Genomic DNA, 21,980 nt, shown 5'->3' with positions numbered 1-21,980 from the left:
AGAGCCCCAACAAACAGCTCCCCATATCTCTGCTTCCTGGGGCCTCTGAGTGTGACATGAAAGAGAAGAGGGACCTGGGGTAACCACAGTCACACCTGTATTCATCAAAGTCCCAATAATCGTCCACATCCACAGTCATGATTCAGTAGGCTCGTCATGTTCTGCAGACATGCGGTAATTGTGCACAGAAACATCATTTATTGTGCCGCTCAAGCGGCCTATGTCCTGCGCATGCCCTTTTCTTAGCTCTGTGGTAATTGCTTTAGGCAATGTGACAGGTTGTCAGGGATGCTCTGCCTGACAAGGTTGTGGTTGTCAGGCAGTGGATCCCCAGCAACTAGGCTGCCAATCACATTCAGAGTGGTAACTTATAGAACATATGCTTGTACAGTAGCTAGAATATCAGTGTGCCACCAGCAGTCCCACCATTCCACGTATGGAAGCAGTAGTTATCAGATTATTCCAAAAATAAATTCATTCAAAAAGTTTTTTTAATAATAGTAAAATATTAATTTATAATAGGGGTGAGGTTAAAATGGTAAAAACAACATCATTTTAGGATGGAGTGGTAGTGGGGACATTTCTGAGGCTTCAAGTGCACATACCTTGAGCATACCTTAGATTGTGAGCCCCATTGGGGACAATTGGATGCTAATGTCTGTAAAGCGCTGCGGAATATAGTAGCGTTATATAAAAGTGCATAAAATAAATATAGGAAACTTCCAGCCTAAACAACAGCAGAGAGTCAATGAAGAGACCCTGTCCTGGTGTCATATTCACCATGCACATAGTTAAGAGTCACTGGCACTATGCGAAGGGTTAAAGGGTTTCTGTCATCAGAAAAATCGTTATGTAGCTGGCTGACATTAGCGATGTGATAATGTCAGCAGAACATAACTTTATGACTTGTATCTCCCTGCCTGCTGCCATTCGCGCTAAATAATGACTTTTATAAAATGCAAATGAGCCTCTAGGTGCCAGTGGGGCGTTGCTGCAGCACCTAGAAGCTCCGTCCTCTCACCGTTTGGCACGCCCTTGTAAAGGTGATTGACATCCTCGGTCTCCTCTGTGCCCCGCAAATCCTGTGCCGTCCTTCACTCACTGTGCCTGCGCCTAATACTAAAATGGACTTGTGGGGCACGGAGGAGACCGAGGATGTCAATCCCCTTTACAAGGGCGTGCCAAACGGTGAGAGGACGGAGCTTCTAGGTGCTGCAGCAACGCCCCACTGGCACCTAGAGGCTCATTTGCATTTTATAAAAGTCATTATTTAGCGCTAACGGCGGCAGGCACGGAGATATGTCATACAGTTATGTTCTGCTGACATTAGCACATCGCTAATGTCAGCCGGCTACATAACGATTTTTCTGATGACAGAAACCCTTTAATAGCGGCCAAGTGAATAGGTGATGACAAAGACTATTATTATGACTGGGAGATTGCCCAAATGTGAAAGGTGTCTACATGTCATTCATTGTAGAAAGAGGAAACACTGGAAAATACAAGACGTGGGTGATAATATAGTAAGGGACAGAACGTAACAGGACAGGACTGACTGCCGTACATAAGGAAGGACTGACCGCCGTACATGAGGACAGGACAGACCGCCGTACATGAGAACAGGACTGACCGCCGTACATGAGGACAGGACAGACCGCCGTACATGAGGACAGGACAGACCGCCGTACATGAGGACAGGACTGACCGCCGTACATGAGGACAGGACAGACCGCCGTACATGAGGACAGGACAGACCGCCGTACATGAGGACAGGACAGACCGCCGTACATGAGGACAGGACAGACCGCCGTACATGAGGACAGGACAGACCGCCGTACATGAGGACAGGACTGACCGCCGTACATGAGGACAGGACTGACCGCCGTACATGAGGACAGGACTGACCGAGGTATATAAGGAAGGAGTGACCGCCGTACATGAGGACAGGACTGACCGAGGTATATAAGGAAGGACTGACCGAGGTATTTAAGGAAGGACTGACCGAGGTATATAAGGAAGGACTGACCGCCGTACATGAGGACAGGACTGACTGCCGTACATGAGGACAGGACTGACTGCCGTACATGAGGACAGGACTGACCGAGGTATATAAGGAAGGACTGACCACCGTACATGAGGACAGGACTGACCGCCGTACATGAGGACAGGACAGACCGAGGTATATAAGGGCAGGGTTAGGTCTTGTCGACATCGTGAAAACTATTGCAGAGGAAACGGTCATGCTCCCACTGGATACCAATGTGACTGGCACATCTCTACTGCGAAACAATCACTTAAAACCTAAAAAAATTAAATCCTCTGCACCTGTATTTACAGTACATGAATATAGTAGTTTTACTATACTACAACTTTTTTGGGGCTATGTTTCCTATACTGCCTTTCACCACTTGGAATTTCAGTGATTTTATGACATGGTTTTTATTCAGCAATATTATAAAATATTTTCATAAAAATTTGCGTTGAAATAAACAACCTCTTAATGATTAAAAAACTGATTAGAAGAGGAACAAACATCACACGGTTATCGAGTCTTAACGGGAACCATTCACCATGAGAATGTAGTGCAATCTGCAGGTTATAGAGCAGGAGGAGCTGAGCAGACTGTGGGAGAAGATTGACCGCATTCTGTATACACAGTTAATCACTGATAGGACCGCCTCCTGGACGTCAGTCACTGATAGGACCGCCTCCTGGACGTCAGTCACTGATAGGACCGCCTCCTGGACGTCAGTCACTGATAGGACCGCCTCCTGGACGTCAGTCACTGATAGGACCGCCTCCTGGACGTCAGTCACTGATAGGACCGCCTCCTGGACGTCAGTCACTGATAGGACCGCCTCCTGGACGTCAGTCACTGATAGGACCGCCTCCTGGACGTCAGTCACTGATAGGACCGCCTCCTGGACGTCAGTCACTGATAGGACCGCCTCCTGGACGTCAGTCACTGATAGGACCGCCTCCTGGACGTCAGTCACTGATAGGACCGCCTCCTGGACGTCAGTCACTGATAGGACCGCCTCCTGGACGTCAGTCACTGATAGGACCGCCTCCTGGACGTCAGTCACTGATAGGACCGCCTCCTGGACATCAGTCACTGATAGGACCGCCTCCTGGACATCAGTCACTGATAGGACCGCCTCCTGGACTTCAGTCACTGATAGGACTGCCTCCTGGACTTCAAAGGCCAGAATAAGGAGAAATTTTCATTTATAAATTACAAGTTTTGTAATATAACAATCTTCTCAGCTCCTCCTGCTCTATAACCTGCTGCCTGCAGATTGCACTGCATTCTCGCAATGACAGTTTCCCTTTAAGTTCTTCTTCTGTACGTTAGGAAGTTTCCACATCCTTTAGCTGATCTCTCCATTATATAAATATGGCTGTACGTATAGAGCCCCTATTCAGAATGGGTTGTGGTGGCCATGTGCCGACACTGGGTAAGCAGGTCACTATAATGATGCTGGACCCATATGGTGGTCTCACAAGGCCGTATAGCAGCCACAACATCTGATCTCCCCACAACTGATATGGAGACCTCCTGGTCAGTAGGACATCATGAGGCCCAGGTGGTGTGGCTGTAATATGGAATTTACGGCCATGTGAAAATTGACTTAATTACACTTTCATCCATGGTAACCAATCAGATCACTGCTTTCATTTTTCCAGCCTCTATAACAGCTTGAATTCTGAACGATCTCTATTGGCAGTGTTCACATGGTGCTACTGTGTTAAGCTTAAAAAAATCATACAAATACATTAACAAATGGCATTGTGTGACCCCAGCTTTGACCTGTACTCGTTTAGATACCTCAGAGCTTTCCTCTATGGATATTACACCACTAGGCCTCAATCAGACAGCCATAACGTGTGCACATTTTATCATATGTATTACACCCACAATTCCTGGCCCTACCATGGGTCTCATGACCTGAACTTACAGCAGCATAGGCAAACATGATTATGTAAGGTCAGGTAATTAAAGCCCATCTATGACACTGGCTGACCTGTTACATGTGAACTTGGCAGCTAAAGGCATTTGTGTTGGTCTTATGTTCATATGTGCCCGCATTGCTGAGAAAAATGAAGTTTTAGTATATGCAAATGAGCCTCTAGGAGCAACACCTGGAGGCTCTGCTCTCTCTGCACTTTTATTGACAGGGCCAGACAGTTAAAACGTCATCACGTCTGGCCATGTGAGTTGAGGTGCAGAGAGCACGGCCGTTGCAGAGCCTCTAGGTGTAACAGCAACGCATATATGCATATATTAAAACTCATTTGCATATATTACAATCTTACAGTTACATACAGATAAATTAGGAGTATTTTTTAGTGGAACTAAAGTAAATAAAATATTGTAACGCTAATACTTTACTGTCCACCAGGCGGCACCAACAGAATTAGGTATTTACGTATGTAACTAGCTTTCTTTCTTTTTAATATAACATATTTGGTTACTTTGTAATATAACGCTTCTTTCTATTGTTCTCAGTTCTCATTCTGGTTGTATATAAAGACGGTGCCCATCTTTCCAGATACTTTGTGTCTGGAGCTCTGTGTATATGATCACTGTAAATGAGGCGGCACAGAATACGGAAGTTGTAATGAGGAGAACAGCAGATATACTGAATATAGTGTTACTACAGAAAGCTCAGATTAGTGATCAGTCAGGCATGCAGTTTGATAGAGCGTTCCAGATGATTACACATATTGGAGGCAGCCATATTGTGAGCTGAAGCAATGTTTATGGGAATGGGTATAATGACCCTACAGAGGCACAAGGTTCCACTGTACCAGTGGTTCAGGCAACAAAAATGGCTGCGTCCGTTGTATGAAGGTGCACTTTAAGTCTTTACTCATTGAAGAGGATAGACCCACCACCTATATGTACCTGTACACACAGCTTCGACTCCTGGGAGAGTTCCGTACCGGGACCCTCCAGTTGGGACCCAGCGTGGCATACATACGACCCCTGTTTGCAAATTTAAACATGAGTTCGAATACCGTGCATGGTGCAAAAATAAGCATACCCAAGTAACATGCAGATAACAGTACTACACGGCTGACCCAGAGTTACTCCCACGTAAGAGGAGATCCATTTAGGTGTAGCCTTATAGGGTGCCACTTAATATTCATATATATATATATATATATATATAAAAGTAGGAAATCCACCAAAGCATGGACCGATTTCAGACATTTCCATGGACTATGCTTCTTGCTTTTTTGATGTCTGAGATGTGGGCCTATCCTACTACTGTTCTGCCCAGTCTGGTCATATCATCACTGATCTGGGATGAAAACTCTGTGCTGGAGAAGGCCAGCATCATTTTCTATATATTACAATAAATATGCCAGGCTGAGTATATTACAATAAATATGCCAGGCTGGCTGGGCTCGGCCTCCACGCCAAGCAGGGTGGGTGGCCAAAAGTTACACATTCATTTCTAAAGGGTAAATCCTGGTTTATGACACAGCACCGCATGAAGGGGCGGCTCATACAGTCTCATAGTTACCCATAGGGGGTAGAGCGTCAGGGGCCACACAGCAGTGGAGGCAAATGGGAGAGGACCCATCCAGGCCAGGAGAAGAGTGAACTCTCCATTATGCCACATGGCTTTATGGCTCCATTGTGTAGAGCAGGGATGCCCAACCTGCAGTCCTTCAGCTGTTGCAAAACTACAACACCCTGCATGCTCGGACAGCCTACATCAAAGCATGGTGGGAGTTGTAGTTTTACAACAGCTGGAGGGCCGCAGGTTGGGCACCCCTGTGGTGTAGAGAATAATACCCCTTCCAGGTGGAGTCTGACTAGTGTCTAGTTTAGTAAAGACTTCTACTGCGCATGGAGGTGGATCCCGTCCCCTCATTATCAGGTGCTTTGCTTTCATGGTATGTGGATATTTTTATGTAGAAGATAAACTTCTATAAGGACATAAAACACTGAACACAAAACATACAGAACAATCTGGATGGTGACAATGACACGAGCGTGATCCAGTGTCGACCTGGGAATGTTCTGCCTGAACGTACAGTGTTAGAGGGGAAGATTAAGGATTTCTACTCCGTGTTTCCTGGATCTATGTGGGGACGCATGCGTCTTTACCTACTACTAGTTTATTGCCTCAGCAGGAAGCCCCCAGGACGGTATTTGCATCTTATCATCAGATATTCATGGATGTATCCGTAGTAGAAGATAACTGAAGCAGCGACTCACCTGTCAAGCACAGACGACACCTCTTCACTAAACTCTGAACTTTCACTGCTTCCTGCAAGACAAAGAGGAGAGAAACATCCAATTTAGAGAAATAATCGGGTTTACCATTAATTGCAAAACTCCTAAATCTCTAGTCATGACCATAACGCAATTCTACCCTCAACATGACCCATCCAGAATACTCCCAACATGACTTAAACTGCTGGGCAGGACCATAACACAATCTTATTATACACAACAACCCCCAGCAAGACTATATTCCATACAACGGCACTTATGAGTAATACTCTGTGTTTTCATGGTCTAATAATCTGATCAAATGAATAAACGAGTCTAATCTCATCAGTAACTGCTCCCATCATCCAGAGATTTCTTGCCAGCAGCCCCCGACTCCTCCCGTCCCCTGGATACTCCTATATCCACTTCACTGTGCTGCACGTTTCTCATATGGAGTCTTTCAGTTATGGCTCTAGGTCTGATGTGAAACTAACTCCCAGAATGCGCAGATAACCACAACCTGCTGGGAGTTTTAGTTTCACAACAGCTGAATGAATACTGGAAGGAACACTGCACACTCCTAACAAGGCGAGATTATTATCAATATTACAAGACACCACAGACGATCTCTGCAGGTTCCGGCACCCCTGAAAGCTGACACAGCAGATGATCTCCGCAGGTTCCGGCACCCCTGAAGTCTGACACAGCAGACGATCTCCGCAGGTTCTGCCGTCCCTGAAGTCTGACACAGCAGATGATCTCCGCAGGTTCCGGCACCCCTGAAGTCTGACACAGCAGATGATCTCCGCAGGTTACAGCGCCCCAGAAGTCTGACACAGCAGACGATCTCCGCAGGTTCTGCCGTCCCTGAAGTCTGACACAGCAGATGATCTCCGCAGGTTCCGGCACCCCTGAAGTCTGACACAGCAGACAATCTCCGCAGGTTACAGCGCCCCAGAAGTCTGACACAGCAGACGATCTCCGCAGGTTCTGCCGTCCCTGAAGTCTGACACAGCAGATGATCTCCGCAGGTTCCGGCACCCCTGAAGTCTGACACAGCAGACAATCTCCGCAGGTTACAGCGCCCCAGAAGTCTGACACAGCAGACGATCTCCGCAGGTTCTGCCGTCCCTGAAGTCTGACACCATGGTATTACAGATTTCTTCAGGATCTGTCACGTATTTCACAATTCAAACTGTGAATATCTGCTTGTAATATGGACATTAGGTAGTGTACAGTAATATCCACAGTGGAAAATATCTGCAGTATCAGCACATGGCTGTAGGCTAGTTTCACAGTGCAGTTTATGTTTTGCCATGTGTGTGTACATCAGATATATCTACAATCTACAATTGTGGCGTAAACTTTAATAAATTTCCCTATATGCAAATGGCAGAACCCATGACTGTTACCATTACCTCACTATCTACATTAAACTGCCTCCAGTGTGTGCAGGCACTTCTTTAACATGGTGTTTGAGCTGCAGGCAGCGTTTTACAGAGCAGGAGACTGATATATTGTATTGAGGAAGAAGAGTCGGTATAACATGTATTTTATTCATTTATATTTCTGCTCATTCTGGGTTTTAAAATCCAGGAGGCGGTCCTATCAGTGATTGACAGCTATCTCTGTATACACAGTCATAGAGGGCAGGCTGTCAATCACTGATAGGACCGCCTCCTGGACTTCAGAGCCCAGAATGAGCAGGAATTTAAATGAATAAACGATGAGTCTTACTGAATCTTTTCACACAAAACTATATATCAATCTGCTTAGCAAATACTGCTCTATAACATGCTGCCTGCAGCCTACATTGCATTTTCATGTTGGCAGGTATCCTTTAAAGTTTAAACAAACCACATCCAGGACTATCTACCCAAACAGGTTGTGCAGGACGTGGAAAAACATGGCTACATTCATCCAATGCTACTCTTGTCCACAGGTTGTGCATGGTAGTGCAGCTCAACTCCCCTCATTTTCATGTGGCAGAGCTGCAATACCAGAGACATCTCCAGGACAGTTCTGGAAGAAAGGAGACATGTTGTTCTAATCCAGGACAACCACTTTAAGGCTAGGGCTAGACAGAGCCATTGTCACACAACAACGAGAACGCAAGGTGCATCGTGAATGTACAGGACTACACCACGTGATGTGTCCGCAACACACCAGCTGCGAAAAAATCTGATTGTGTCGTTTTTTTGGTTGCACATTACAAGTCAAGTGACTCTTCCAGCATAGAGTTCAATGTAAATCGCATGCGACTGCAACTCACTTGCAACAGGTCAGCTTTTGTGGGGTTTAGATTGCATGCGACTTGCTCTCTAAATTACTTCTGCGACTTCAATGCAACAGCAAGTCGCAGACAAATCGCACCAATGCGACCAATGGGGCCTATATATCTAAATTACACTGATGAAGGAAAGCAGTCAGCATTTAGGGTCATGATAGATTTTGTCAGAACTTTGTGAAGGGTTTTTCATGGGGCCTATAGCAGAGGGGCAGCAGAGCTTCGGGCCCGTCATTATATGAGAATGTCTTTACCTGTCTTCGGCCTGAGAATTACAGAGTGACATTTCACACACCACCTGTACATGAAACACGTCGCCCCACATCCTGACAGCCATGATCTAAATGCTTTCAGAGGAGTTGGCTTCAAGGGTTGGGGTGTCATAAATTTAGAGGAGGCTGCAGACAGGTGGGAAAATATTCTCAGTTCATCTTTATATTTCTTGCGGGTTTGAGGGGTTGCAAGAAAGAGAATTATCAGCAACTGGAGGAGGCGAGATACAGACGGGAAAGTGGAACCTATGAGGTTGAGTTGAAATCCACAGCAAAGGCCACGTGTTACACAAAGATTTCATACTTAACATCCCTGAGGGTGAAACCAGTAGCCAGTCTGCAAGACAGCAGGCGTGCCTTAAAATCCATGCAAAACCCCATTCACCTGTATCCTACTGTAATTTGTTCAGGATCATCAGTGTGGAATCTGCATCAAAGTCATTTTCACCAAACGGCGCCATAAATGTCATGTGTGCCTTTTACTTAACTGTGCAGAACATATCTTATATCCACATTTATCTCTAGATACGGGCTCATGTGCATGACCGTTGCCTGAAACACGGATACCCGCCGTGTGCATTTTGTGAAAGGGAACGTCAGGCCCCTAATAGAACAGTCCTATTCTTGTCCATAGTGCGGACAAGAATAGGACATGTTCTGTATTTCTGTGGACAGCACATCCTATGTGGCCCCATTGAAGTGAAAAGTATGTTTGTGTGCATGAGCCCTAAACCTGTAATATATTCTATTATTATTATTACTACAATATACTTGATGTCCCTACTGGAAGCTCCAGTCGTAGGTAACATACAAAACACCACTAGGGGGCAGCATCTCCCTCCTTTTATACAAACTACTAGCTAGCCCCATATATCACTATGTAGTATACAGAGAGAGGATTCTCTTTACTAATTACCACCGCCTAATATTACATTTACATTGTGGCGGAATATTAACACATCTGGTATGACGGACTGGTGCAATGTCCTATTATAGTTGGGTGTTCTGCCTACGACACGCTCTTGTCCTGCGCAGTGTGACCTCTGTCAGAAACGTATTCCCTGAAAGTGCGATTTCTTTACCACCCACTTAAACCAGCAATGTAAAGGGGTTCACTATAACGATGTAGCTGAGTAGATAATTAAACTGAATTTAATGACACCTGAGACCCCTGCCGATCAGAGGTTTGAGAAGGCAGCGGCGCTCCTGTGAGCGCCACAGGCTTCTCGCTGCTCACCATGCACAGCGCCGTACATTGTATAGTGGCCGTACTTGGTATCGCAGCTCAGCAACGTTCACTTCTATGGGGCTGAGCTGCGCCTAGGCCTTGTGACCGATGACTGTGTGGACACTGGCCTAGGAAAAGCTGAGAAAAAGCTGTGGCACTACTGTGGGCACCGCTGTCTTCTCAAACAGCTGATCGGCGGGGGTCCGATACCCACCGATCAGATACTGATGACCTATACAGAGGATAGGTCATCGGTAGTAAATTTTCGGGAAGTCCTAGAATGGTAGTTATAGCTGTCGTAAAGTAAGTTGCATAAAAAAAAAACTTTTTCATCATTTTTACTTCAAAGTGCCCCCACAGTCTTGATGCAGCTGCTGCTGCCCTGTAATCTGTGCTGCTGGTGAAAAGATCTGAATAGAATCAGTCTTCTTCCCCCTCTGGCAGCTGAGAGTACAGTACCTTCATACGCCCATGCAGGAGAAGTCTTCTCAGCTACAGTACACTGACATGCTACTTTGGAGGCCGACAAGCAGGGTAGACAGACAGTACTATTGGCTGCCCTGCAGTGAACACAAGATCACTGTGCACAGACCTGGCTGTGAGGAGATTGAGGCGGACATGCATGCTCAATCACCTCATTGCTATAAAGCTGAACACCAGGTGGCGCCATACTATATAAGTAAATGTATTCACTGGATTTTTTTTTATCCTTGTTCATTCTTTGATACGTATAGTGAATATTTACCGGAGAACCACCCCTTAAAAACCACAACCAACCCCCGGAAGGGTGAATTCGCGCATGGTCTCAGCCTCATGACCCAGACATTTTCACATCTACAGCAAAATCATCCCAATTCGGCAATGACAAAGATTTCACCTTTTTTAATACAGTAAGGGTGACATTTGAGGTGAATCCAGGCAGGTAACACATCCACAGCGGACATTGCAAGATCCACAGCGGACATTGCACTTACCCTAATAGGGCAGCATGCCCAACCCCTGGTTCCCCCTGGAGATAATGGCAACTAGAGGGGTCCAGTAGAAGCATATGCCCCTCACCATTCATGCATGCTTATGGCGAAGTCAGGAGCGATGGCCATCAAGCAGCCGATGAGGACGGCCAGCATTACTAATTTAACGCTACCACAGCAACCCCAGAGCAAGCGCTACACTTGCATTAATGCATCAGTTAGGAGATCTGGAGCAACATCTTCTTTCACCTGCTGAAAAAACACTTAATAATGGTGCAAAATTAACCTAAAAAAGACGTATAGCACTGATAGTACTAGTGTGAACCCGGCCCTATCACTAGAGCTATGAAAGTAATAGAAGTTCCAGGTCCAGCACATAACTAAACGGACCCCACTGATTATAATGTCCCTTCAGTTTCCCTTAGGCCTCATGCACACGAACATGTGCCGACTGTTCAGCGCATTGGGAACCAAAAACTGCGGTCCCCAATGCACGGGCACCATCCGTGTGGTTGCTGCAGACAGATGCAGACCCATTCAACTTGAATCAGCACAGCAATAAAATAGAACATGTTGCGAATGGGTTGGCATCTGTGATAGGGTGAGCACACAGCCGGTGCCCATATATTGCGGAGCCACTGTTTGCGGGCCGCAATAGGAGCACGGCCGGATGCATGAAGCCTTATGGAGTCCGCTTGTTTTCAAATAATCTGCAATGAAGGCCCTGATTGACCTCCAATGCAAATGTGAACTTGGCCATATACGTTCTTGTGACAGGTTGTGCAAGTTAGCAATGGTACACACATCCCATATAGTCCTACCACTATGATTGGTGAAGCTTCGGGTAAATCAATGCTTAAAATCAACAAAAGAAGCATGAGAAAGCTGCAGGATGTCGTAGGAATGAGAAGCGAAATGCACAAAAAAAATCATAGCGAGCACTTACCTATGGAAATGCCATTGGTAAACACTGACGTCTGAGTATTGTTCTTTGCAGGGCTCTGGGACTCTAGGACGCTGTCGTCCAGCAGGTGGCGCTGTTTCTCTGATGGAAATGTGGCACTCTTACTTTCAACCACACTGAACTGACACATCACGCTGGATACATGAGGAGAGAGAAGCCAGAGAGGTGCTTATGGTACGTCAGAGAAATTCCATTCATTTCACACATGTTCATGAATGAGGCGGCAAATGAGCAAAAAGTCAATGTAGAACTCAAAGACGTGGTCATCAAATAAAGGGAAATCTGACTGAAAACCTCACAATCTCCTCCCTGCCTGCTAGAAAGCTATGGGCACAGGAGGGTAATGACGGTAAGACACCGGGGTACCACCATGCAGTTTATATCTGAAAGCATATTAGCAATTAATCACTATTAAAACCATTAACAGAAAGCGATTTGTCTTTGACACTAAGGATGGCGCCCCCTGGTGTTACTACTGCTGCCATCTTTGTGCGTCCATGATCCATTGTGAAACCTCTATTCTGTCACCGCAGCAGGGTGTCACAGTAAAATCTGATGCCACGGTGACAGGATAGAGGATTGATCGCACATGCTCGACCACCGGATTGCAGTTGCAAACATCGATGCACAAAGATAGCAGCAGCAGTAACGCCAGGGGGCGCCATATTTAGGGTCAAAGGTGAACATCTTTGTAACAATGCATCCGTTTTAATAGGTATTCATTGCTAAATGGTATTTTTTTTGTAAAATGATATGTAAATTCTGCAGTGGCACAACCCCATTAAACAGCAATCCCACCTGACGCCCGTCTGTTAAATGCACTTCATAAATAAGAGCGGTGTTCATCACCAGGAAGGGTGTTCTCACTATCCTCCCTAGGCCTCATGCACACGACCGTGTCCATTTTTGCGGTCTGCAAAACACAGACACTGGCCACGTGCGTGCGTTCTGCCCTATGTTAAAAATGTCTATTCATGTCCGCAAAATGGACAAGTATAAGACATGTTCTGTCTTTTAGTGGGACAGCGGAACGGAGGGTGTGCTGTCCACATATTTTCCAGCCCCAGCCGTGTGCATGAGGTCTTGGCATGTATTTAGCATGCAGTGTATACAGGAGATTGGTGTGCGTCCTATAGTGGGAATCGTATGGCTGCATACAAGAGTCCTGTAATCTATTAGGCGGGCTCTTGTGGGGTCACACCCTGCATACAGTGTGCCATGTATATAGTGGCACAGCCAGTAACAGATTGGGAAGCATTCAGCCTTCCATGTAACTGGAAGGGATTGTCGTGAGGATAATTGGATAATGTAAAACGGACCTTATGTCTGCAGGGAACATCTGAACATATGTAGTGGCTTAGGACGCAAGTTATGTCCATAGTAAAGGCTTTTAAAAGCCTAAAAGCAAATGTCAAAGCCGCTTCTGTGTGGTTGATCATGGCTCATACCCATGGACTGCACCTCACGTACATGTTTCACCGTCTGAGGGCAGAGACGCCACAAGCCATGCCAGCAATCCTAAATATCATCTCTAAACTGTGTTTTATATGGGGTTGTCATGCAGCCTGACAACTCTCAGGTCTTCAGCGGAGGAGCGTAGAAAGGTCAGGAGACCGGTGGATTTCGGTTTTCTCTGCTTTCGTGCAGGTGACTAGAAATGGACAGTCGGATAATTCTCTCGGATCTAAGATACATTCTGCAAAATGTGAACCAAGGAAAAAAAATAATAAAAGTGACCGCCTCTGACAGCGCTTATAACCCACTTGTTTCCTAAGCTGCGGCTCTTCCTATGTCTGGAGACGGGTGGAGTTGGGAGATGGGTGGCCACTGACGCATCCGGGCACGTGGGTCGTCTGCTGTACCTCATTGTAGCGGTCATCTCGGAGGGACCTGACGACAAAGATTAACTGATACTGAAACACTGAGATATTCTGCCACCTACTCATCATCAATGATAGAAAGAACCAGTGTAATATTACTACAGGCCTGCAGGGGTCACTGCCATCAATTACATTAGATGGTACAGGCCATCAGTATGCGGACCATGTCAGGGGCAGACTACTGCTATCAGGGTCCATAATGCAATAATGTGAATTAGACTGGTAATAATGTCACTCTCTTCTGTATAGAAGTTGCTCCTTTTATTACTTGCCATTTAAAATTCCTTGGTCTTCCTGCTCCATTGCTCATAAGGGGCAGTTTGTGGTCTGTCGCATTTCGGTGTGGTACACCCGCTATAGTGGAGCTCTGAGACCCTCTACAGGCGGCCGTAAAGAATTTATCCGTATTTTCTATTTGATCAGTGTAAATATCTCAGCAGCATTTCATTATTCCATCACCCTGAATCTCGTCATCAAACAATGGACAGATGATAACATTAGCAGAATGAATACCAGCTCTTAGGTACGGAGGAGCGGCGGCTGCACAGTGAATGCTACCTATGGCGGACACACCAGGATATTCGCTCTCCGCCAGGCGGACTCATCTCCCACAGCTCTGGGATCCACTCTATAGGTTACTTAACCACCTCAGCCCCCAGTGCTTAAACACCCTGAAAGACCAGGCCACTTTTTACACTTCTGACCTACACTACTTTCACCGTTTATTGCTCGGTCATGCAACTTACCACCCAAATGAATTTTACCTCCTTTTCTTCTCACTAATAGAGCTTTCATTTGGTGGTATTTCATTGCTGCTGACATTTTTACTTTTTTTGTTATTAATCGAAATTTAACGATTTTTTTGCAAAAAAATGACATTTTTCACTTTCAGTTGTAAAATTTTGCAAAAAAAAAGACATCCATATAGAAATTTTGCTCTAAATTTATAGTTCTACATGTCTTTGATAAAAAAAAAATGTTTGGGTAAAAAAAAAATGGTTTGGGTAAAAGTTATAGCGTTTACAAACTATGGTACAAAAATGTGAATTTCCGCTTTTTGAAGCAGCTCTGACTTTCTGAGCACCTGTCATGTTTCCTGAGGTTCTACAATGCCCAGACAGTACAAACACCCCACAAATGACCCCATTTCTGAAAGTACACACCCTAAGGTATTCGCTGATGGGCATAGTGAGTTCATAGAACTTTTTATTTTTTGTCACAAGTTAGCGGAAAATGATGATTTTTTTTTTTTTTTTTTTTTTTCTTACAAAGTCTCATATTCCACTAACTTGTGACAAAAAAAAAAAAGTTCTATGAACTCACTATGCCCATCAGCGAATACCTTGGGGTCTCTTCTTTCCAAAATGGGGTCACTTGTGGGGTAGTTATACTGCCCTGGCATTCTAGGGGCCCAAATGTGTGGTAAAGAGTTTGAAATCAAATTCAGTAAAAAATGACGAGTGAAATCCGAAAGGTGCTCTTTGGAATATGGGCCCCTTTGCCCACCTAGGCTGCAAAAAAGTGTCACACATCTGGTATCCCCGTACTCAGGAGAAGTTGAGGAATGTGTTTTGGGGTGTCTTTTTACATATACCCATGCTGGGTGAGATAAATATCTTGGTCAAATGACAACTTTGTATAAAAAAATGGGAAAAGTTGTCTTTTGCCAAGATATTTCTCTCACCCAGCATGGGTATATATAAAATGACACCCCAAAACACATTCCCCACCTTCTCCTGAGTACGGAGATACCAGATGTGTGACACTTTTTTGCAGCCTAGGTGGGCAAAGGGGCCCATATTCCAAAGAGCACCTTTCGGATTTCACTCATCATTTTTTACAGAATTTGATTTCTAACTCCTTACCACACATTTGGGCCCCTAGAATGCCAGGGCAGTATAACTACCCCACAAGTGACCCCATTTTGGAAAGAAGACACCCCAAGCTATTCCGTGAGGGGCATGGCGAGTTCCTAGAATTTTTTATTTTTTGTCACAAGTTAGTGGAAAATGATGATTTTTTTTTTTTTTTTTTTTTTTCATACAAAGTCTCATATTCCACTAACTTGTGACAAAAAATAAAAACTTCCATGAACTCACTATGCCCATCAGCGAATACCTTGGGGTCTCTTCTTTCCAAAATGGGGTCACTTGTGGGGTAGTTATACTGCCCTGGCATTCTAGGGGCCCAAATGTGTGGTAAAGAGTTTGAAATCAAATTCAGTAAAAAATGACGAGTGAAATCCGAAAGGTGCTCTTTGGAATATGGGCCCCTTTGCCCACCTAGGCTGCAAAAAAGTGTCACACATCTGGTATCCCCGTACTCAGGAGAAGTTGAGGAATGTGTTTTGGGGTGTCTTTTTACATATACCCATGCTGGGTGAGATAAATATCTTGGTCAAATGACAACTTTGTATAAAAAAATGGGAAAAGTTGTCTTTTGCCAAGATATTTCTCTCACCCAGCATGGGTATATATAAAATGACACCCCAAAACACATTCCCCACCTTCTCCTGAGTACGGAGATACCAGATGTGTGACACTTTTTTGCAGCCTAGGTGGGCAAAGGGGCCCATATTCCAAAGAGCACCTTTCGGATTTCACTCATCATTTTTTACAGAATTTGATTTCTAACTCCTTACCACACATTTGGGCCCCTAGAATGCCAGGGCAGTATAACTACCCCACAAGTGACCCCATTTTGGAAAGAAGACACCCCAAGCTATTCCGTGAGGGGCATGGCGAGTTCCTAGAATTTTTTATTTTTTGTCACAAGTTAGTGGAAAATGATGATTTTTTTTTTTTTTTTTTTTTTCATACAAAGTCTCATATTCCACTAACTTGTGACAAAAAATAAAAACTTCCATGAACTCACTATGCCCATCAGCGAATACCTTGGGGTCTCTTCTTTCCAAAATGGGGTCACTTGTGGGGTAGTTATACTGCCCTGGCATTCTAGGGGCCCAAATGTGTGGTAAGGAGTTTGAAATCAAATTCTGTAAAAAATGACGAGTGAAATCCGAAAGGTGCTCTTTGGAATATGGGCCCCTTTGCCCACCTAGGCTGCAAAAAAGTGTCACACATGTGGTATTGCCGTACTCAGGAGAAGTTGAGGAATGTGTTTTGGGGTGTCTTTTTACATATACCCATGCTGGGTGAGATAAATATCTTGGTCAAATGACAACTTTGTATAAAAAAATGGGAAAAGTTGTCTTTTGCCAAGATATTTCTCTCACCCAGCATGGGTATATATAAAATGACACCCCAAAACACATTCCCCACCTTCTCCTGAGTACGGAGATACCAGATGTGTGACACTTTTTTGCAGCCTAGGTGGGCAAAGGGGCCCATATTCCAAAGAGCACCTTTTGGATTTCACAGGTCATTTTTTACTGAATTTGATTTCAAACTCCTTACCACACATTTGGGCCCCTAGAATGCCAGGGCAGTATAACTACCCCACAAGTGACCCCATTTTGGAAAGAAGAGACCCCAAGGTATTCGCTGATGGGCATAGTGAGTTCATGGAAATTTTTTTTTTTTGTCACAAGTTAGTGGAATAGGAGACTTTGTATGAAAAAAAAAAAAAAAAAAAAAATCATCATTTTCCACTAACTTGTGACAAAAAATAAAAAATTCTAGGAACTTGCCATGCCCCTCACGGAATACCTTGGGGTGTCTTCTTTCCAAAATGGGGTCACTTGTGGGGCAGTTATACTGCCCTGGCATTTTCCAGGGGCCCTAATGTCTGGTAAGTAGGTAAATGACCTGTGAAATCTGAAAGGTGCTCTTTGGAATGTGGGCCCCTTTGCCCAGCTAGGCTGCAAAAAAGTGTCACACATCTGGTATCTCCGTACTCAGAAGAAGGTAAGGAATGTGTTTTGGGGTGTCATTTTACATATACCCATGCTGGGTGAGAGAAATATCTTGGCAAAAGACAACTTTTCCCATTTTTTTTATACAAAGTTGGCATTTGACCAAGATATTTATCTCACCCAGCATGGGTATATGTAAAATGACACCCCAAAACATATTCCCCAACTTCTGCTGAATACGGAGATACCACATGTGTGACACTTTTTTGCAGCCTAGGTGGGCAAAGGGGCCCAAATTCCTTTTAGGAGGGCATTTTTAGACATTTGGATACCAGACTTCTTCTCACGCTTTGGGGCCCCTAAAATGCCAGGGCAGTATAAATACCCCACATGTGACCCCATTTTGGAAAGAAGACACCCCAAGGTATTCAATGAGGGGCATGGCGAGTTCATTGAAAAAAAAAAATTTTGGCACAAGTTAGCGGAAATTGATTTTTTGGATTTTGTTCTCACAAAGTCTCCCTTTCCGCTAACTTGGGACAAAAATTTCAATCTTTCATGGACTCCATATGCCCCTCAGCAAATACCTTGGGGTGTCTTCTTTCCAAAATGGTGTTATTTGTGGGGTGTTTGTACTGCCCTGGCATTTGAGGGTCTCCGCAATCATTACATGTATGCCCAGCATTAGGAGTTTCTGCTATTCTCCTTATATTGAGCATACGGGTAATGAGATTTTTTTTTTCCGTTCAGCCTCTGGGCTGAAAGAAAAAAATGAACGGCACAGATTTCTTCATTCGCATCGATCAATGTGGATGAAAAAATCTCTGCCAAAAAAAGAAAAAGGAGGGGAAAGGCGTCTGCCAGGACATAGGAGCTCCGCCCAACATCCATACCCACTTCAGCTCGTATGCCCTGGCAAACCAGATTTCTCCATTCACATCAATCGATGTGGATGAATAAATCATTGCCGGGATTTTTTTTTTTATATATACAAAGTGTTTGCCAAAGTATATGAACACCGCCACCTCCTCAGCTCATATGCCTCGGCAAACATATCTTTTACTGCAGAGGAGAAATCTCGTCTTGCAGCGCCGCATACACCGACTTGCGTGTAATCTGACAGCAGCACAATGCTTCTGTCCGAATGCACATCAGTGCTGCAGCTGGTCGATCGGTTGGTCCACCTGGAAGGTAAAAAAAACAAAACAAAAAAGAAAAAACCAGGCCGCAAAGCAATAACTTTATTAACTTTAGAACAGAACATATTAACTTTTTTAAACTTTTTTAACTTTTTTACTTACCGGTAATTTTTTTTTTGTTTAGTTTTTTTTACCTTTATAGAACAAACCTCTCCTTCCCCATGGGACAATGTGCAAAGCGCAAATCGCCCAAAGATGTGGCGAAGTACGTTATGCACTTTATCCCAGGTGAAAGGAGAGGTTTGCAGCAGCTGAGAGTAAAAGGGCCCTAATAGCCCTGTGTGCCTGTCCTGTGAGATGCAATCCCTATGCTAGGTGTACCTGTGTGTGGTACTTCCGGAAACACTCTCCATAGCATAGGGCAGGGTGGTCAGCACAGTCAGGACAGAAATAGCGGGTGTCACGCCTTATTCCACTCCTGCTACAGACACGACATCTTTTTCGGGGTGACGGTTGGGTTGAGGTACCAGGAACGACACTGGGGAAATGTCGCTCGTGTAGACGGCTAACTACACTGGGGGATGGGGCCACGGAACCTCCTGGGTAAAGGAGGTTCTCGATGATCTCTTCCTGGAATTTGAGGAAAGATCGTGTTCTCCCAGCCTTACTGTAGAGAACAAAACTATTGTACAGCGCCAATTGAATTAAATATACAGACACCTTCTTATACCAGCGTCTGGTTCTGCGGGAAACTAAATACGGAGACAACATCTGGTCATTGAAGTCCACCCCTCCCATGAGCGCATTATAGTCGTGGACACAGAGGGGCTTTTCAATGACACGGGTTGCTCGCTCAATTTGGATTGTCGTGTCTGCGTGAATGGAGGAGAGCATGTAAACGTCACGCTTGTCTCTCCATTTCACCGCGAGCAGTTCTTCGTTACACAAGGCAGCCCTCTGCCCCCTTGCAAGACGGGTGGTTACAAGCCGTTGGGGGAAGCCCACGCGACTAGTTCGCGCGGTGCCACAGGCGCAAATCCGTTCTAGAAACAAATGCCTAAAGAGGGCCACACTTGTGTAAAAATTGTCCACATAAAGATGGTACCCCTTGCCGAATAAGGGTGACACCAAGTCCCAGACTGTCTTCCCACTGCTCCCCAGGTAGTCAGGGCAACCGACCGGCTCCAGGGTCTGATCTTTTCCCTCATAGACACGAAATTTGTGGGTATAGCCTGTGGCCCTTTCACAGAGCTTATACAATTTGACCCCATACCGGGCACGCTTGCTTGGGATGTACTGTTTGAAGCCAAGGCGCCCGTTAAAATGTATTAGGGACTCGTCTACGCAGATGTTTTGCTCGGGGGTATACAAATCTGCAAATTTCTGGTTGAAATGGTCTATGAGGGGCCGAATTTTGTGGAGCCGGTCAAAAGCTGGGTGGCCTCTGGGACGGGAGGTGGTGTTGTCGCTAAAATGCAGGAAACGGAGGATGGCCTCAAATCGTGCCCTGGACATAGCAGCAGAGAACATGGGCATGTGATGAATCGGGTGCGTTGACCAATATGACCGCAATTCATGCTTTTTTGTCAGGCCCATGTTGAGGAGAAGGCCCAAAAAAATTTTAATTTCGGAAACTTGGACTGGTTTCCACCGGAAAGGCTGGGCATAAAAGCTTCCCGGGTTGGCGGATATAAATTGTGTGGCATACTGGTTGGTCTCTGCCACGACTAAGTCCAAGAGCTCCGCAGTCAAGAACAGCTCAAAAAATCCCAGGGCCGAACCGATTTGAGCCGTCTCAACCCGAACTCCAGACTGGGCGGTGAAAGGGGGAACTACAGGTGCGGCTGAAGTTGGTGACTGCCAATCAGGGTTTGCCAGCACCTCAGGGATTCTAGGGGCTCTACGGGCCTGTCTTTGCGGTGGCTGCGACGGGGTAACTAGTGCACGTGCCACCGTACCAGCTTCAACTGCCCTTCTGGTGCTCGCCACGTCACCATGTTGTACGGCAGTGCTGGTACTAGGTCCAGGGAGGGCTGCGCTGCTGGTGTATGCCTCACCACGTGATCCGGCAGCGACAGCCCCACTCTGCTGCTCTTGAAGCGGATCCTGCATAACCTGTGGTCTAGCGACATGGGGCCGGGTACGCCTGGTGCTGCCAGGGACCTCCACCTCCTCGTCCGAACTTTGGGTCAGAGAGCCACTGCTTTCCACAGGTTCATATTCTGACCCGCTAGATTCATCAGATGAGGGTTCCCACTCCTCATCCGACTGGGTCAGAATCCTGTAGGCCTCTTCAGAAGAATACCCCCTGTTTGACATTTTGGACTACTAAATTTAGGGGTATTCCCTGAGACTACCCAAGAAAAAAAGCAAACCTGTCTTACAAAGGGGAGGCTAGCGAAGTACCGGAGGCCGCTGCGGTTGATAAAAAATATCAAAACTGATTTTTTTATCGCCGCAGTGCGTGTAAAATGAATGTGCAGTGATCAAAAAATATATATTTTTTGTCACTGCGGTGGGGCGGGCGTGGGTGAACGCACGTGTGGGCGACCGATCAGGCCTGATCGGGCAAACACTGCGTTTTGGGTGGAGGGCGAACTAAAGTGACACTAATACTATTATAGATCTGACCGTGATCAGTTTTGATCACTTACAGATACTATAAAAGTACAAATGCTGATTAGCGATACGCTATTCAGCGAATAAAAGTGACTGCGGTGCGGTGGGGTGGGCGCTAACTGACGCTAACTACCTAACCAAGGGGCCTAAACTATCCCTAAAACCTAACAGCCAATACTAGTGAAAAAAAAAAAGTGACAGTTTACACTGATCACTTTTTTTCCTTTCACTGGTGATTGACAGGGGCGATCAAAGGGGTGATCAAAGGGTTAATTGGGGTGCAGGGGGGTGATCTGGGGCTAAGGTGTAGTGTTGGTGCTACTCACTGTGAAGTCTGCTCCTGTGCTGGATCCAACCGACGAAAAGGACCAGCACAGGAGCAGACAAGCCATATAACAGATCATATTTACTAATATGATCTGTTATATGGCTTGTGATTGGATTTTTTAAAAATCGCCAGCCTGCCAGCCAATGATCGTTGCTGGCAGGCTGGTGACTAACTTGTTCTTTAACTTTTGCCGGCCCGCGATGCGCATGCGCGGGCCGGCTTGGAGCGAAATCTCGCGTCTCGCGA

At 45.5% G+C, this 21,980-nt stretch overlaps 1 protein-coding gene and 1 long non-coding RNA gene across 7 annotated transcripts in view; one reads left to right on the top strand and one right to left on the bottom strand.

Annotated features, from left to right (window-relative positions):
* Positions 1 to 21,980, bottom strand: part of RALGPS1 (Ral GEF with PH domain and SH3 binding motif 1) — a 351,272-nt gene that overhangs the window by 18,328 nt on the left and 310,964 nt on the right. For 4 of the 6 annotated variants that reach the window (XM_040442455.1, XM_040442457.1, XM_040442459.1 and 1 more), the window contains 4 exons: positions 13,718 to 13,844; positions 11,937 to 12,088; positions 6,236 to 6,287; positions 4,910 to 4,990 (listed from right to left, as the gene is read on the bottom strand). In XM_040442455.1, coding sequence (XP_040298389.1) covers positions 4,910 to 4,990; positions 6,236 to 6,287; positions 11,937 to 12,088; positions 13,718 to 13,844 — 412 coding nt within the window. The remainder of the gene's footprint in view (positions 1 to 4,909; positions 4,991 to 6,235; positions 6,288 to 11,936; positions 12,089 to 13,717; positions 13,845 to 21,980) is intronic. The other 2 variants (XM_040442458.1, XM_040442460.1) reach the window with 2 other exon arrangements.
* The window catches only part of LOC121009380, a 98,317-nt gene that overhangs the window by 59,904 nt on the left and 16,433 nt on the right, over positions 1 to 21,980 (top strand). Inside the window, exon 3 of the long non-coding RNA XR_005780748.1 lies at positions 11,988 to 12,128. This is a non-coding gene — a long non-coding RNA (uncharacterized LOC121009380). The remainder of the gene's footprint in view (positions 1 to 11,987; positions 12,129 to 21,980) is intronic.

This window comes from Bufo bufo, chromosome 8 (assembly GCF_905171765.1).
Source record: "Bufo bufo chromosome 8, aBufBuf1.1, whole genome shotgun sequence".
NCBI classification, from domain to species: Eukaryota; Metazoa; Chordata; class Amphibia; order Anura; family Bufonidae; genus Bufo; species Bufo bufo.
The sequence above is the reverse complement of the archived record's forward strand: the minus strand, read 5'-3'. Positions and strand labels throughout refer to the sequence as shown.